This window comes from Hippopotamus amphibius, chromosome 9, assembly GCF_030028045.1.
Source record: "Hippopotamus amphibius kiboko isolate mHipAmp2 chromosome 9, mHipAmp2.hap2, whole genome shotgun sequence".
Taxonomy (NCBI): Eukaryota; Metazoa; Chordata; class Mammalia; order Artiodactyla; family Hippopotamidae; genus Hippopotamus; species Hippopotamus amphibius.
Genome location: NC_080194.1, coordinates 45,843,879 through 45,862,461, shown reverse-complemented (window position 1 = coordinate 45,862,461; position 18,583 = coordinate 45,843,879). Strand labels below are relative to the sequence as shown.

At 34.0% G+C, this 18,583-nt stretch overlaps 1 protein-coding gene across 2 annotated transcripts in view; it reads right to left on the bottom strand.

Annotated features, from left to right (window-relative positions):
- The window catches only part of GUCY1A2 (guanylate cyclase 1 soluble subunit alpha 2), a 375,283-nt gene that overhangs the window by 146,099 nt on the left and 210,601 nt on the right, over nucleotides 1-18,583 (bottom strand). For both annotated transcript variants that reach the window (XM_057749769.1, XM_057749770.1), the window contains exon 5: nucleotides 17,870-18,355. In XM_057749769.1, the coding sequence (XP_057605752.1) occupies nucleotides 17,870-18,355 (486 nt within the window). The remainder of the gene's footprint in view (nucleotides 1-17,869; nucleotides 18,356-18,583) is intronic.

Sequence of the window (18,583 nt, the reverse complement as noted above, 5' to 3'; positions counted from 1 at the left end):
AACCAGACACTACTAAAAAAATAAAATTACAGGCCAATATTTTTGATGAATATAGATGAAAAATTCCTCATTTGTATTTATATTAGCAGATAAAATATAACAACATGTAAAAAGAATTATACACCATAATCAAGTGGATTCATTCCAGAATCACAAGGATGGTTAAAAATATGCATATCAATCAGTGTGATGTACCACATCAAGAAAAGACAAAAACCACACGATCATCTCAATAGACACCAAAAAACTCTTTGATAAAATTCAACATCCATTCATGAAAAAGACTCTCACAAAAGTAGGTATAGAGGGAACATATCTCTGCATAATAAAAGCCATGTATGACAAACCCACAGCCAAAATAATACTCAACATTGAAAAGCTGGAAGCCTTCCTGCTAAATTCTGGAACAAAATAAGGATGACACTCTCACCACTTCTATTCAACATAGTAGTGGAAGTTCTAGCCAGAACAATCAGACAGGAAAAGAAACAAAATGTATCTAAATTGGAAGGGAAGAGGTAAAACTGTCATTAAATGCAGATGACATGATACTCTATATAGAAAACCCTAAAGACTCCACATAAGAATTATTAGAACTGATAAATGAATTCATCAGGGTAGCAAAATACAAGGTTAACATACAGCAACCTGTTGCATTTGTTCAAATTACAATTCAGTATCAGAAAGATAAAGTAAAAAAAAATCCTCTTTAAAATAAGGTAAAAAAAAATATGACATTCTTAGGAATCAACCTGGCCAAGGAGGTGAGAGACTGATATGTTGCAAACTATAAAACACTGACAACAGAAATTGAAGACGATTCAAAGAAATGGAAAGATATCCTATGCTCTTGGATTGGAAGGATTAATATTGTTAAAAATGTCCATACTGCCCAAAGAAATCTACAGATTTAATGTGATCCCTATCAAATTACCCATGAGATTTTTCACAGAACTAGAACAAATAATCCTAAAATTTATATCAAACCACAGAAGACCCAGAATTGCCAAAACATTCCTGAGGAAAAAGCACAAAGTTGGATGCATAAACCTCCCAGACTTCAGACAATACTATAAAGCTACAGTAATCAGAACAGTGTGGCCTTGGTACAAAAGCAGACATATGGGTCAATGGAACAGAATAGAGACCCCAGAAATAAACCCACTCAATCTTCGTCAAGAGAATACAATGGAGAAAGACAATCTCTTCAACATGTGGTGTTGGGAAAGGTGGACAGCTACCTGTAAGTCAATGAAGTTAGAACATTCCTTCATACCATGTACAAAAATAAACTCAAAGTGAATTAAAAACTTAAACATAAGACATGACTCCACAAAACTCCTAGAAGAGAACATAGGCAAAACATTCTCTGACATAAATCATAGCAATATTTTCTTACATCAGTCTTCCAAGATAAAAGAAATAGAAGCAAAAAATAAACAAATGGAACCTAATCAAACTTATAAGCTTTTGCACAGCAAAGGAAACCATAAACAAAACAAAAAGACAGCCTACAGACTGGGAGAAAATATTTGCAAATGATGTGACTGACAAAGGCCTAATTTCCAAATACACATATAGCTTATACAGCTAAATATCAAATAAACAAACAAGCCAATCAAAAAGTAGACAGAGGACATATATAGACTTTTTTCCAAAGAAGACATACAGATGGCCTCAACATTGCTACTTATTAGAGAAATGCAAGTCAAAACTACAATGAAGTTATCACCTCACATTAGTCAGAATGGCCATCTTCAAAAAGTCCATAAGCAATAAATGTTGGAGAGGGTGTGGGGAAAAGAGAACCCTCTTACACTGTTGGTGGGAATGGAAATTGGTGCAGCTGCTATGGAGAACAGTCTGGAGGTTCCTCTAAAAACTAAAAATAGAGCTATCACATGATTGAGCAATCCCACTCCTGGACATATATCCAGAAAAGATAAAAACTCTAATGCGAAAAGACACATGCACCCCAAAAGCCAAGACATGTAAGCTACCTAAGTTTCCATCAACAAATGAATTGATAAAGAAAATGTGGTATATATGTGTGTGTGTGTATTTATATATACAGACACACACACAATGGAATATTAATCAGCCATGAAAAATAATGAAATACTACCATTTGCAGCAACACAGATGGACCTAGAGATTATCTTACTGAGTCAAGTAAGTCAGAGAGAGAAAGACAAATACTATATGATATCACTTATATGTGGAATCTAAAATAATAACAGATATGAACTTGTTTACAAAACAGAAATTGACTCACAGACATAGAAAACAAACTTATGGTTACCAAAGAGGAAAGGTGGGTAGCAAAATAAATTAGGAGTATGGGATTGACAGATACACACTACTATACATAAAACTGATAAACAATAAGGACTTACTGTACAGGGAACTATATTTAATATCTTGTAATAACCTATAATAGAAAAGAATATATATATTTGTAATGATACATATATGTATGTATAAATGAATCATTTTGTTCTACATCTGAAATTAATACAATATTGTACATCAACTATATTCCAATAAAAAAGAAAGAAAACCAAAACAAAAGAAAAGATTCATTAAAAAGACTTTTTGACAAATACTGATAACTTTCTGATACCAGTGAACTGTGTTAGACTGTACAGAGCTCTAATGAAAAATCTGATGCCTTCATAAAACTGCTAACAAAAAGTCAAAATCAATAAGAATTATTTATGGACTAGATGGAGTAATGTATATGATTATAATTTTATGACATTTCTTCTGAAATATTACTGGCTTTTTAATATTTGGTTTTCAGATATAAAGAAACATTTCCTCTTATGCTATGACTTACAGCAATATGGCAAATCATACCTTTGTAAAGGGAACTGAAACATTTATCTTTTTTTCTCCCTACAAGATCCCTCCAAATTTGGAAATTCTTATTTTCATGGCAATATAGTTATTTACATAAATTCATTAAAAATCTGTTCCCCTTATATTAGGACACAATTGGAAACATTGGTTATATTACCAAGGCTTTGAGTGGAACGTCATATTTGAGAGATACGTGCATAGACTCAGTTATGACCAGAGGAACTAAGACTGACTTCATGGAGCCATAAAGTCCCATGGAAAACAGCCTGGTTCATTTCTTAGAGGGTTCCAAGCAACCTTACCAGATGAATAAGGCAGGCCACTTCTTGGCAGGTGCAGAAACCTCTGGATATTTGGGGGACCTCAAAAAGAGAAGAATTCACACAAATCTATAGGTATTATAAGCAAATTCAGTGACAAGTCCTTGGCATGGCTTCCTGGATGCAAGAGGCATTTAAACATTCAATCTGGAGATCCCTTATGAAAAGTTCCAGCAAAGCAGATTTAAAAGAGCCTATATGGTCAATTTCTATCCTTGTTGGACTTATGAAAATAGTCAGGCCAATTTTAATGAAACTAAACTTATTTTGAAAACAAATTAGCCTTAATTTGGTTTTCTTTGGTAGAAATGTGAGTGATTTTAGAGAGAAAAATTGTGTTTCAGTAGAAACTATAATACACAGTTATGAATATTAGATTGTAGTTCTGTTAATTATCTTTGAGGTTTTGTTTCTCCAAATAAACTAAAGTGGATCCTGAATTCTTTTAGTTTCCTCAATTATCTGGCTACAACTCTTCAACCTAATGTTTCCAGTTTTTCTCTCACTTTTGACTTCAAATCATTGCAAACTAAAGTTGCCCTCTTCCTGAAGCCTGGCAAACTGAAGCTGAACAACTTGGTATAAACTTAAGAGAGATCATCACAATAGCCCATGTTTAGATAATCTGTTTGTTACTGTATAAGCCACTCAGAGTGTTTACCTGAACACCAGATGACATCATCAGAGACATTTCAAACTGCAAAAGATATTTTGAGCCTGACATCTAAAAATCTTCTCAACTGGCAGCTCTCAGAACTCAGACACTGGTTTATAATTTTCTCCAACTATTAAACTTTGTTTTTCTTTTGTCTCCATAGAAATGTTCTTTATTAAATACTCGACTGTATAGGCCAAACTTTGAGACCCCATGTGCACCACTGCCTCCTGAAATGAGTTACTGAACTGACCTATAGTCAGAACCAAGAGATTGGTTCAGTGAGTTATAAAGCAATCTATCAACTCAATTTCTGAATTCTGAAATTTCTTAAAGGAGGTTTCAAAGGCAGAACTGTAGGGGAGCAGAAAATGCCACCCCAAAATATCTTTTTGGCATTCGGATTATTTTGAGCTATATACAGTCAAGGCCCAAAAGACTCAGGAAGAAAGTTTTACCTTCCCTTTAATGACCTAAAGAATCTAAAGAACCTGTTCCAGGAAGGGAGTTATCAGGACCCAGCTCTGCCCAGCAGTGGGCTGGTACTAGCCCCAGAACCTGGCTTTATCCACCAGTGGGCATACATCAGCCCTGGGGACTCTTGGACCACAACTCTACCCACCAGTGAGCCAGCACTAGCCCCAGGGACCCTGGGGTTCTGCAGCCATCTGCCTCATGACACAACCCCATTAAACAGCAGTCAAAAGGCCCTGCATGAGGCAGGGCTGGACAACCAGACTGGTGGTCAACCAAGCCTCCAAAACCCCACATAATAGTCAGCACACCATAACAGAAGACCTCCCCCACACAGTGGACAACCCTTAAGCATATAGCCCTAGTGGTGAGAGGGGAGGGCCCTGCCAGGACATCTCCTACAAAAGGCCATCTCTCCAAGGTTGGGAAACATAACAAACCTACCACATACAAAGAAATAAAAATAGCAATTCAGGCAAAATGAGGCAGCAGAGAAACATGTTCCAAAAGATGGAACAAGATAAAACCCCAGAAGAAGAACTAGTTAAAGTGGAGCTAGGCAATCTACCCAAGAAATACTTCAGGGTAATAATTTGAAAGACAATCAAAGAACACATGAGAAGAATGGAGGCACAGAGTGAGAAGTAAGGAAATTTAAACAAAGAATCTGAAAATATAAAGAAGAACCAAACTGAGATGAAGAACACAGTAATTAAAATAAAAATTACACTAGAAGGAATCAAAAGTAGACTGATACAGAGGAAAAGATCAGTGAGCTGGAAGACAGAGTAGTGGAAATCACTGACATTGAACAGAAAAAAAGAAAAAAGAATGAAAAGAAATAAGGACCATTTAAAAGACCTCTGGGACAGCATCAAGAACACTAACATTTGCATCATACTGGTCCCAGAAGGAGACGAGACCAGGAAAGATGCTGAGAATATATTTGAAGAAATAAGAGCTGAAAAATTCCTTAACCTCAGGAGGGAAACAGACATCTAAGTCCAGAAAGCACAGAGAGTCCTAAACAGAAATATTAAAAGCAGCAATGGAAAAGCAAGAAGTTACATACAAGGGAACTCCCATAAGGCTATCAACGGACTTTTCATCAGAAACTCTGCAGGCCAGCAGGAATATTTTATTTATATTGTTATATATTTAAAGTGATGTTATATTTAAAGTGATGGAAAGAAAAAATCTACAACCAAGAACACTCTATCTGGCAAGGCTCTTGTTCGGATTTGATGGAGAGATCAAAAGTCGTAGAGATTAGCAAAAGCTAAAAAAACTTCAGCACCATTAAATCAGCTTTACAAGAAATGTTAAAGAGACTTCTTTAAGCCAAAAAGAAAAGGCCACAACTAGAAAAATAAAAACTGTGAAAGGGAAAACACACTGGTAAAGGCAAACATACAGTAAATGTAGTAAATCATCCAAGTGCAAAGCTTATAGGAAAGCTAATAGACAAAGTTAGTAAAATCATCTATACCCACAATAATCAGTTAACAAATACAGAAAATAGTCAGATGTAAAATATCTTGTCAAAAACAATAATCATGAGGGGAGGAGAGTACAATTGCAAGGTTGTTAAAAGGCATTTGAAATTAAGAGATAAGCAACTTAAAACAATCATACATATATATATATATATATATACCTCATGGTAACCACAAACTAAAAATCTATAATAGATACACACACAAAAAGCAAAAATAATCCAAACACAACACTAAAGATAGTCATCAAATCACCAGAGAAAATTACAAAAGAAGAAGAAAGGAAAGCAAAGAACTACAAAACAATTAACAACAGCAATAAGAATATACATATAATTACTTTAAATGTAAATGACCTAAATGCTCCAATCAGAAGACAGAGACTGGCTGAATGGATACAAAAATGAGACTTGTATATATGCTGCCTACAAGAGAATCAACTCAGGTCTGACACACACAGGCTAAAAGTGAGGAGATGGAAAAAAGTATTTCTTGCAAGTGGAAATGAAAAGAAAGCCAGAGTACCAATACTTATATCAAACAAAATGACTTTAAAACAAAGACTGTTACAAGAGACAAAGAAGGGCATTACATAATAAGCAAAGGACCAATCCAAGAAGAAGATATAACAATTGTAAATATATATGCACTCAACACAGAAGCACACAGGTATATAAAGCAAATATTAACAGATATAAAGGAAGAAATTGACAGTAACACCATAATAGTAGGTGACTTCAACACCCCACTTACGTCAATGGACAAATCATCCAGAGAGAAAATCAATAAGAAAATCAACACTGACCTAAAATGACACACTAGAACAAAGGAACTTAATAGAAATATATAGATTATTCCATCCAAAAGCAATAGAATACACATTATTTTCAGGTGCTCATGGAACATTCTCAAGGACAGATCACATTCTACGACATAAAACAAGCCTTGGTAAATTTAAGGAAAGTGAAATCATATTAAGCTTCTTTTCTAACCACAACACTATGAGATTAGAAATCAACTACAATAAAAAGAAAACAGCAAAAAACAAAAATACGTGGAGGCTAAACAATATACTACCAAACAACCAATGGATCACTGAAAAAATCAAAGAGGAAATTAAAAAAAAAAAACCTGGAGACAAATGAAAGTGAAAACACGGTGATCCAAAATTTATGGGACACAGCAAAAGCAGTTCTAAGAGGGAAGTTTATAGTGATACAGCTTACCTAAAGAACTAAGAAAAATCAAGAAAGAGTCAAGAAATAAGCCCATGCACTTATAGTCAACTAATCTACGACAAAAGAAACAAGAATATACAATGATGAAAAGACAGCCTTTTCAAAAAATGGTGCTGGGAAAACTGGACAACTACACATAAGAGAATGAAATTAGAATAGTTTCTAATTGTATATAGTATACAAAATAAACTCAAAATTGACTAAAGACCTGAATGTAAGAACTGAAACCATAGAACTAGAAGAAAACATTGGCGGAACACTCTGACATAAATCATAGCAATATTTTTTGGCTATGTCTCCTAATGCAAAGGAAATAAAAGCAAAAACAAACAAATGGGACCTAATTAAACAAAAAAGTTTTTGTGCAGCAAAGGAAACCATTGACAAAATGAAAAGACAACCTATGGAATGAAAGAAAATATTTGCAAATGATGATAAGGGGTTAATATCCAAAATATGTAAACAACTCATAAAACTCAACATTAGAAAATAAGACAAAAGAAACAAAGCAAAAAAAGAAAAGAAAAAAAAAAAGATTAAAAAATTTGCAGAAGACCTGAATAGACATTTTTCCAAAGAAGACATACAGATGGTCAAGAGGCACATGAAAAGATGTTTAACATTGCTAATTATCAAAGGAAGGAAAGTCAAAACCACAATCAGTTATTACCTCACACCTGCCAGAACAGCTGTTATCAAAACCACAAGTAACAAATGCTGGTGAGGCTTTGGGGAAAAGGGAAACCTTGTACACTGCTGGCAAGAATGTAAATTCCTGCAGCCCCTGTGGAAGACAGCATAGAAGTTACTCAAAAATCTAAAAGTAGAACTACCACATAATCCAGCAATTCTACTCCTGAATATATAGCCAAAGAAAGAAAAAAACATTACTTTGAAAATATATATGCACCCCAATGTTCATGGCATCATTATTTACCATAGCCAATATATGGAAGCAACCCAAGTGTGCATCATCAGATGAATGGATGTTTATGATGAACAGATATTGATTTCATATGTATGTATATATACATATATACATATATAATCTCACAATGGGCTACTTACTACTCAGGCACAAAAAAAAAAGAATGAAACTTTGCCATTTACAACAACATGGATAAACTTGGAGGGTATTATGCTTAGTCAAATAAGTCAGTCAGAGAAAGGCAAATGGCTGTTATGATATCACTTATAAGCTCAACAAACTATTGAATATCACAAAAAAAAGAAGCAGACTCACAGATATAGAGAACAAACTACTGGTTGCCAGTGGGGAGAGGAAGTGGTGGAGGGATAAGAAGAGGGATGGGGATTAAGAGGTACAAACTACTATGTATAAAATAAGTAAGTGACAAGTATATACTGTACAGCACAGGGAATATAGCCAACATTTTATAATCACTATAAATGGAGCATAACCTTTAAAAATTATGTCACTGTGTCACACAATTGAAACTTATATAATATTGTAAACAACATCCCAAAACATTTTGTTTGTTAAACTCAGTAAGAAATTCATCAATTCTGAATTCTGATTTCTGCTTGGCAATCCAAATTGCTTTAGCCTTCATCTTCAGAATTTGCCACAACACCAAAAGAAAATGTTCTCTGAGTACAGAAGGATGTCATATTAGAGTGTAAAAAAATAAACATTTTAGCTTCAGTTTAAGCTGAAGTGTTGGTAATAGACCTTGCACAAGCCAATATTACTTTAAGAAACACTGTATTATTCATAAATTGAATATTATAACTCAGGTTATTCAGATTAAAATGATATATGAAGGCAGGCTATGGATCCATCTTCAAGAATGAGGATCGATGAGGACCCAGGGAAGATGATATAAATAATGAATTTCAGGGAGCTATCTCTCTTGCCTCCTCTTTTTACCTCTCTCCCTACCCTGCCTTCACAGATTTCTCTGGCATAAGATGTAATTCTAATAATCTGGAAGAATGAACCTAAGCAAATAAGCATTTTATCTATTTCTAATAAGCACTGGCTATACAATAATTTTATACATACAAATACATGGACATATAAGCATATATGTATAAAACACACAACCACTCACCATATATGCACATATCAGCTATTTGAGAAAGGGTGGTTAAAATTTATATTTACTACCATGAACTAGATAATGTCATAAGAATTTTTATATTCATTTAATTTAAAAGTTTAAAAATATAACTATGAACATAGATCATTTTTTTCATTCTTTACAGATGGTGTAACTGAAGCAGAGAGATAAAATAAGTGGTTAAATGTAGAAAGATGAGAATTCCAAATAGTATACTTAAGATAGCACTGGGATTCCACAGTTTTAGCTAAATGGAATGAGAGTAATGTGGAGAAGGATACATTCTCTCTTTTTCTTTCTTATCTCCAGCCTAAGTACTTGACAAAGGAGAAAATACAAATGAGACAAAACCATTGTCAGGTAATTTTTAGGGCATTATGGTATTTTGAAACTGACAATAAAATCCCCCAGTAGAAAAATTATCAGAACAAAACACATCTTTGACTTTTACCTTCCTTCTAAATTAGTTTTCTACTCATTAGAATTGTGCTAAAAATATATATTATTCCTGCCTTCCAAATAGGTTCATTTGCACAATTTTTCTAGGTTCCACATATATGCATTAATATACGATATTTGTTTTTCTCTGACTTACTTCCCTCTGTACGACAGATTCTAGGTGCATCCACATCTCTACAAATGACCCAGTTTTATTCCTTTGTATGGCTGAGTAATATTCCATTGTATATATGTACCACATTTTCTTTATTCATTCCTCATTGATGGACATTTAGGTGCTTTTATGTCCTGGCTATTTAAAATAGTGTTGCAATGAACATTGGGGTGCATGTGTCTTTTTGAATTATGGTTTTCTTAGGATATATGCCCAGTAGTGGGATTGCTGGGTCATATGGTAGTTCTATTTTTAGATTTTTAAGGAACTTATTTGCAGGGCAGGAATAGAGATGCAGACATAGAGAATGAATGTGTGGGCACTGGGGAAGGGAGAGTGTTGGGATGAATTGGGAGATTGGAATTGACATATATACACTACCATGTATAAAATAGATAGCTAGTGGGAACCTGCTGTATAGCACAGGGAGTTCAGCTTAGTGCTCTGTGGTGACCTAGATGAGTAGGAAAGGGGGTGGTGGGAGGGAGGTCCAAGAGGGAGGGGATATATGTGTATATATATATATATATATATAGCTGATTCACTTCATTATACAGCAGAAATTAGCACAACATTGTAAAGCCCTATCTTGTCTTTCTAATCTTTCTTCCCAACCCAAGCCTGACACTGATACTCAGTGTTTAACTCTACCAACATCTGTAAACCAGGTTTGGAGTTTGTGATGGGAATGCCTCTCTACTACCACTGCAATAGAGGAAAGTATTTTTATTACTAACATGCTTTAGAGTTGCCTGGGCAAGGTGATTTTGAAAAAAATCAAGTTTTATTAGTTTAATTCTTTTAAAATTATGTCCCTTACTGCCTGCACTTGGGATCATTGATCCCACTATTTCCTTGGTACACTACTTCTCCATAAGAGAAATTAAGGGAGAAGATGCTAGCTAGTTTCTGACAAAAAGAAAGTATGGCAAATGGGAGTGTCCCCAACTTTTAAACATGCGGTTTCTCAGAACTCTGAACTATTTGCAACTCAAGAGATGGGAGGGGAATTGGGTAATGTTGTCACAGTGTTTTCCTTATCACTTCACAGTATAATTATAGTTATTGATCATGTAAAATAGTTTTGAAACAGTTTCCACTTTCTGCTTTTATTATTTGATCTTTGTCTAGACCACAGCCTAGACTTGTGGGAAAATTGTAAGTTTTAGATTCAGACAAGTGTCAGTTCAAATTTTGATTTATAGCAATATTATCTATATTTAACTTCTCTGAAATTCAGTTTATTTATTTGAAAGTGGAGATGATGTAACAAGTCCATATATTTGTCATGGGGGATTAAATGAGATCATACTTTATTATTTTCTAATAAGCACTGAGTACACTTTAGTTGCATACATACAAAAACACAAAAAATAATCACATAAGACATACCCACTCCCATATGTCCAAATGTACCTATGTGAGAAATCATGACAACTAACATGTCCTTTTACTACTATATACCAGGTGCTATTCTAAGCTTACACATTTCAACTCATTGAAATGCTCACAATATAACTATGATGTAAATACATTTAGTATCACAACTTTACAGTTTATAGAACTGGAGGAAAGTTAAGAAAGTGTTAAAGGTGAAAAGATGAGAGCTGTAAGGACTGTATTTAAGATAGCACTGGGAAACTGCAGCCTCGGCTGAGTGCAATAAGAGGACAATGGAGAAAGATTCATCCCCCTCTTTGCTTCTTCTTTATGTCAAACTAAAGGGCTTGCCAAAGACAAAAATATAAAATGAGGCAAAACTCACATTAGATTGCTTCAACATGGAATGCAATTATTACTACATTAGTTATTATTTATTATTATCTATATACATTTGACTTAAAAAGTTAGAGATACTGGTTCTTTATTTTGTTTATTCTCTATCGCCTATAAAATCTGAGGAGCAAAATGTTATGTAATACAAGGGTGCGTCAAAAATTATCTACACTCCAGTTATGTTAAAACTTATGTTGGGCACACTGCCTTATCAGCACTTTCCATTCAAGGCTACTGTCTCCCAAGTCACTGCTCTGCAGGTGTAAATGTGTTATATCAGTTCATTTGTAACTGCAGTGTGAGCAAACAAGTGGATGCCCCACTTGTGATTTGCATGAAAGAAGAGCAGTGTGCAGTTATTCATTTTTTTGTGGTCTTAGGGTGTACCTGGTGCCATTATTTATTGAAGACTTTGTGTGCAGTATGGAGAAAGTGTTTTGTCATGAAGAAGTGTGTATGAATGGATAGAGAAATTCAAGGAAGGTTGCACAAGTGTTAGCCATTCAGAAGGAGCTTGACACCCATCCACATCCATGGCTGATGACAACATTGACTGTACATGTGAAATGATTCTATCAAATAGACGAGTGACAGTGGATTATGTGTCAAATCATTTGCAAATCAGCCATGGCTCAAAGGCTCAACAATCAACAGAGCTCATTACAGTGAGATGCTTATTGAAGAGCTGAAGCCTAAACTTCAGATTAAATGCAGAGGACTGCTATCCAAGGGTGATGTGATCTTGTATGACAATGCACTTCCACACACTTCTGCCCACACTGTTGACACTGCAAAAACTTCATTTTGAGGTGTCAAAGAATCCTCCCTATAGTCCTGATTTTGCTCCATCAGACTTTCACCTGTTTGGTCCCCTGAAAGCAGCCCTACAAGGATGAAGATTCACTTCTGATAAAGAAGTGAAGACAATGGTGTATTCGTGGCTTGCAGTTCAGCCTAAGACATTTTTTAATGAGGGAATACAAAAGTTTGTTGACAGATGGGCAAAGGGTACTGAAAAGCAAGGAGATTATGTTGAAAAATGATGTATTTGTGTTTTCTAAAAGTTAATTAAAGTAAACTCTACAGCCAGAGTGCAGGTAATTTTTGACTCACCCTCTTTACATTATGTTGACTATTTACATTATTTACTGAATATTTGCTTTTCTAATTATGAGATCAAAGTTATAATCCACGATTCCTTCAATTTACCTTGTTCTCATTTAGCATTCATACACCTGTAATATCTTGGTAGTCAAACATTTTAAACACTAATTTTCTCAGTGTTTGCAATATGCACAGTAAAATACACAGCATCGTCCTTAACCTTGTACTTTATTGGAAGCTTGGTTATTTTAGCAAAACCTTGTTATTAAACTCTACCACTGGAATTATAATTCATTACTGTATCATATCCCTTATGATAGGAAAACATGGATAATTAGATGATCAAGAGAGGGACAACAAATAAATTTAGAGACTGGAGTCTTATTGCATGTAACAGACTTTGAATAACTCCTCTGAGGCACTGTCTCTAGTCTTCTAATACTTTTTTTTTTTTACATTCAGCTTTACTTGGTTTCCCTTCACATTTCTAACATAAAACAAAAATGGGCTATACCTTATTTTTCTCTGTGGTATGATTATTTCATCAAAAATTCTACACATACTTTAAATCCAAGAAAACTCTTTTAAATTTTATAAAATCAGCAGATCTGTGATCCTTAAAAAAAATTCTGTCAACTTTGGGATTTTTTTCAATAGCAATTAAAATTTTGGCAAATAGTTCTTGGTATAAAATAGCACTATGTAAATGTTCTAGAAAATAAGTGGGAAAGATTACACTAATTAGAAACCTTAAATTAGGCAGGTCAGATAGAGAATTTCTAATTTATATACCTTTTAATGTAGTTCTCATTTATCCAATACAAAGGTAATATTCTTCTTTATTTTTCCTTCCCTCTCTCTGTCCATTTTATCATTACTCAGGCTTCAGCACATATTGTGTTTCCCAGTCTGAATCCCCCAGATGCAACCCCCAATAAGCCTGAGTAAACATCAAAGCCACCTTGTACACCTATTCTAGATACACATACACACTAGTATTGGAGATACACTAAAAACATCTGGCTTTGTTGATGGTTTCCTTTGCTGTGCAAAATATTTTAAGTTTAATCAGGTCTCATTTGTTTATGTTTTGCTTTCATTTCCATTACTCTAGGAGACAGACACACAAAAATATTGCTGCAATTTATATCAAAGAGTGTTCTGCCTATATTTTACTCTAGGAGTTTTATAGTATCCAGGCTTACATTTAGGTCCTTAATCCATTTTGAGTTAATTTTTACATACAGTATTAGAGAATGTTCTAATATAATTCTTTTACAAGTAGCTGTCCAGTTTTCCCAGCACCACTTATTGAAGAGACTGTATTTTCTCCATTGTATATCCTTGCCTCCTTTGTCACAAAATTAATTGACCGAAACTGTGTGAATTTACTTCTGGGATCTCTATTCTGTTCCATTGATCTATGTGTCTGCTTTTGTGCTAGTACCATACTGTTTTGATGACTGTGGCTTTGTAGTATAGTCTGAAGTCAGAGATCCCAATTCCTCCAGCTGCATTTTCCTTTCTCAAGATTGTTTTGGCTATTTGGGGTCTTTTGTGTTTCCACATAAATTTTAAAATTATTTGTTCTAGTTCTATAAAAAATATCATTGCTATTTTCATAGGGATTGCAGTAAATCTGTAGATTGCCTGGTGTAGTATGGTAATTATAACAATATTGATTCTTCCAATCCAAGAACATGGTATATCTTTCCAACTGTTTGTGTCGCCTTCAATTTCTTTCATCAGTGTTTTATACTTTTCTGAGTACAGGTCTTTTACCTCCTTAGGCAGGTTTATTCCTAGGTATTTCATTTCATTTTTGATATAATGGTAAATAGGATTGTTTCTTTAATTTCTATTTCTGACATTTAATTGTTAGTGTATAGAAATGCAACAGATTTCTGTATATTAACTTTGTATCCTATAACTTAAGCAAATTTATTTATGAGCTCTAGAAGTTTTCTGATGGCATCTTTAGGATTTTCTAGGTATAGTATCATGTCATCTGCAAACAGTGACAGTTTTACTTCTTTTCCAATTTGGATTCCTTTTATTTCTTTTTATTCTATTATTGTCATGGCTAGAACTTCCAAAATTGTTGAATAAAAGTGGTGAGGGTAGACATCTTTGTCTTGTTCCTGATCTTAGAGGAAATGCTTTCATCTTTTCACCACTGAGTATGATGTATGATGTTAGCTGTTGGAATTTCATATATGGCCTTTATAACCTTGAGATATGTTCCCTCTATGCCAATCTACTGAACAGGAGAAGATATTTGCAAACAAAATGACCAATAAGGAGTTAATATCCAACATATGTAAACAGCTCATAAAGCTCAACATCAAAAACGCACACAAAAATAACAATACAAATGGGCAGAAGAATTGCATAGACATTTTTCCAAAGAGGGAATGCAGATGACCAACAGGCACATGGAAAGATGTTCAATATTGCTAATCATCAGAGAAATGCAAATCAAAATCACAATGAGATATCATCTCACACAAATCAGAATGGCTATCATCAAAAAGAAAACAGATAACAAATGCTAACAAGGATGTGGACAAAAGGGACCTGTCCTACACTGTTGGCGGGAAGGTAAATTGGTGTAGCCACTGTGCAGGTAAATTGGTGCAGCAGTAATCAATTTTGAGGTTGCTCAAAAAACTAAATGTAGAACTGTCATATGACCCAGGATCTACTACTGGGTATATATCAGAAAGAAACAAAAAGACTAATTCAAAAAGATTTATGCACCCCAAAGTTCCTAGCAGCATTATTTACAATTGCCAAGGAATGAAAGCAATCTAAGTGTCCATCATCAGTGAATGGATAAAGAAGATATGGTATATGTAGACAATAGAATACTACTCAGCCATAAAAAGAATGAAATTTTGCCATTTGCAACATCGATGGACTTAGAGGACATCATGCTAAGTGAAATAAGTCAGACAGAGAAAGACAAATACTGTATGATATCACTTACATATGGAATCTAAAAAATACAACAAACGTGAATAAAACAAAAAAGAAGCAGACATCATAGATACAGAGAATAAACTAGTGTTTACCAATAGGGAAAGTGAAGCACGGAGGGGCAAAATAGGGATGGGGTAAGAAAAGAGGTTACTATTGTATTATATAAAATCACGTGTATGAAACTTTTGAAAATCTTAAAGCATTATAGGGTTTAAACAATCTTACATTCAGTTAAAAAATAAATTAAAAAAAAAAAACCTAGCTCTAGTATTGTTTTACCTTATAACGCACTGCTAAAATTTCATAAGAAAGTTCAGTTTAAGAGACTCTGTGAACCAAAATTGTTTAGTTTACTTTTCAATATATATATATGAAAGATGGAAAGCAGAGTCTTGAGTATCTGAGGATGAGTAGATCCATTCTATAATTTAAAATGCTGATAATTATTTATAACTATATGAACCTGTCCAGTTTAATATAAGAAAATTTGAGATCATTCAGTATATCCCCACATATTTTCTTTTTCTATGAGGTGTCCTAGCTTATCTCCAGGGAAGGAAGACTTGATGACTGTGAAATTCATTATATTTTTAAAACTTGAAATTGTTTTGGTACCCTCAGAATATATCATTTCTTTTCTCAAAACCAAAATGATACTTATACTTAAATCAGGGATTTCCATGTTTCACCAGATTTTTTTCATGCTCATTTAGTTGCAGAGACGTAGGGCCACAAAAAATATATGACTACTTTAGCTGAAGGAAACTAACACAGCAAATCAATGATTTAGAAGACAGCAATTGTGGTTGCAGAGCTTGGTGCAATAGTGCCCAAAGTCTGGAGAATTCCCTGGTGGTCCAGTGGTTAACTCCATGTTATCACTGCCATGAGGTTTCAATCCCTGGTCAGGGAACTATGATCCCACAAGCCGGGTGGCCAAAACAAACAAACAAACAAACAAAAACATTAGCATCCAAAGTCTGAAGGAAAAAAAGTGCTAGAAATTCAGGACAATCTGCTCTCTCTTCTGCAATTGACAGTGATAGACTTATTATGTCTCTGGTTTAGGATCAGACATTTGGCTACCTCTACCATAAATTACATAAAAATAAACTATAAGGAAGTTACAGATAATTTACAAAAAATCTTATTTTGTATAACAAAGCAAATCCCTCATACGTACATCACACTGAGTCTTTACCACTCAGAAGAGGCTTTCTAAAGTATTTAACATTGGCTGTATATCATACATAATGGAATTAGTGAACATCTTTCCGTAAAGGAGACAGATACACTTTAGTGAAAACACCCTCTGGATCATAATATGAAACTAAAATATGAAACAGGTTTGCCCTGGATCTGCTTATGTGTAGATCATACTATGAAGAGAAGTAGAAATCTAGATGATTAGTAAAGAAGAAAATAAAAATATAAAGTTCACTAGTTTGTTTATACTGAAAGTAACTGCTGTCCTCCATTTTAAAAAAAAAAAAAAGAATAAGAATAAGCCATGCACCCTGACATTATGCAATCCATGTGAAATTATATGTAAAGTTACAGTTATTCATTATGTGGATATGAAGCTGAATCACTCAAAGTATTGCTATAATTTTAATAAGAAATTAATAGGGAGTTCATCAAATCAGACTAACAAATGGTGACTTGCATACATTTTCAAAACTCTTCCATTAAGTACCTTGGAAAATTAAGGCCCTTCCACTAAAAACTATTGGTCATTTGGACAATAGCTAGAATATCTACATGTATTCTCTCAGAATTAAAGGGACCTCAGTTGACTGATAATGAAGTGAAAAATACTAATTCATCATGATTTAACTCACAATGCAATGCATGTTTTAACATAAATTACTGTTTCCTTTTAATTGTCAATATAAAACTTTTACTTTATATTGTAATACTACTCTTTAAGTAAAACTAATTACATAATTAAAAGTTGCCTAGATTTCAGCAAATTTTTTTTGATAATAACAAATTTAGAGGACTAGTTCTATACAATTTTTTCTTACTGAGCAATATCATGACTCACAATTAGCTATGCCAATAGTACTAATCAACTCATAATTAAAGTTTACTCATAGAGCAGAAATACTTGTATTCTGTATAAATATTGACATTTCTAAATTAAAATTAGCTATCACTTACTATCAAGTTTAAATAGAGAAAAAAACTGTATGCTTGTAACTAAATTAAGATGACAATTTACTACTAAAAAGTATTTATATATAAATAACTAAAACCCATTACCTTATAAATATCCAAAAATCCACATTGGTGGTCAAATCTTGTGTACAGTTCATTCAGCATGCTGATTACTTGCATGGGGGTACACTGGGCACATATGGCTGTGAAGCCAACAATGTCTGAAAAGAGCATAGTGACATCATCAAACTTTCTGGCCTGCACTTGCTGCCCTTGCCACAACTGCTGGGCTACATCTCCAGGGAAAATAGAATATAGAAGATCCACTGTTTTTTTTTTCTCTTCTTCCAGGGCCTGGTGAGTTCTTTCTAAAGTTGCTTTTAATTTATCCATCCTCTTCTTTAAGCCATCTTGGGCCTTTGCCTGCTCACCAACCAAAATGACATCTCGGGTAGCATCATGGATAGGGATGTCTGAGAGATGCAGCCCTCGTCCCATGAGTTCATCCAACTTGTCCACACATGGAGAACCCAAAAATAAAATGGAATTTGATTCTGTGACATGGATCATTTGTCCTTTAACTTCCATCACCTGCAAAATTAACACAGAATTTTGATCAGCACTTTTCACACAGGAGATTCACAAAAATTAATTTATTGTCTAATGGAGAGGAAGAACAAGAAATTAGCTCTATTGACTTTCCACATTCATACAGGCAAATTTAAATGTGATTTATGGCCAATATAAGTTATGACTATAAATAGAAATATTTGTTATTGTTTCTCACTTGGCCACTTTCTCAACACAGTGATCAAATGG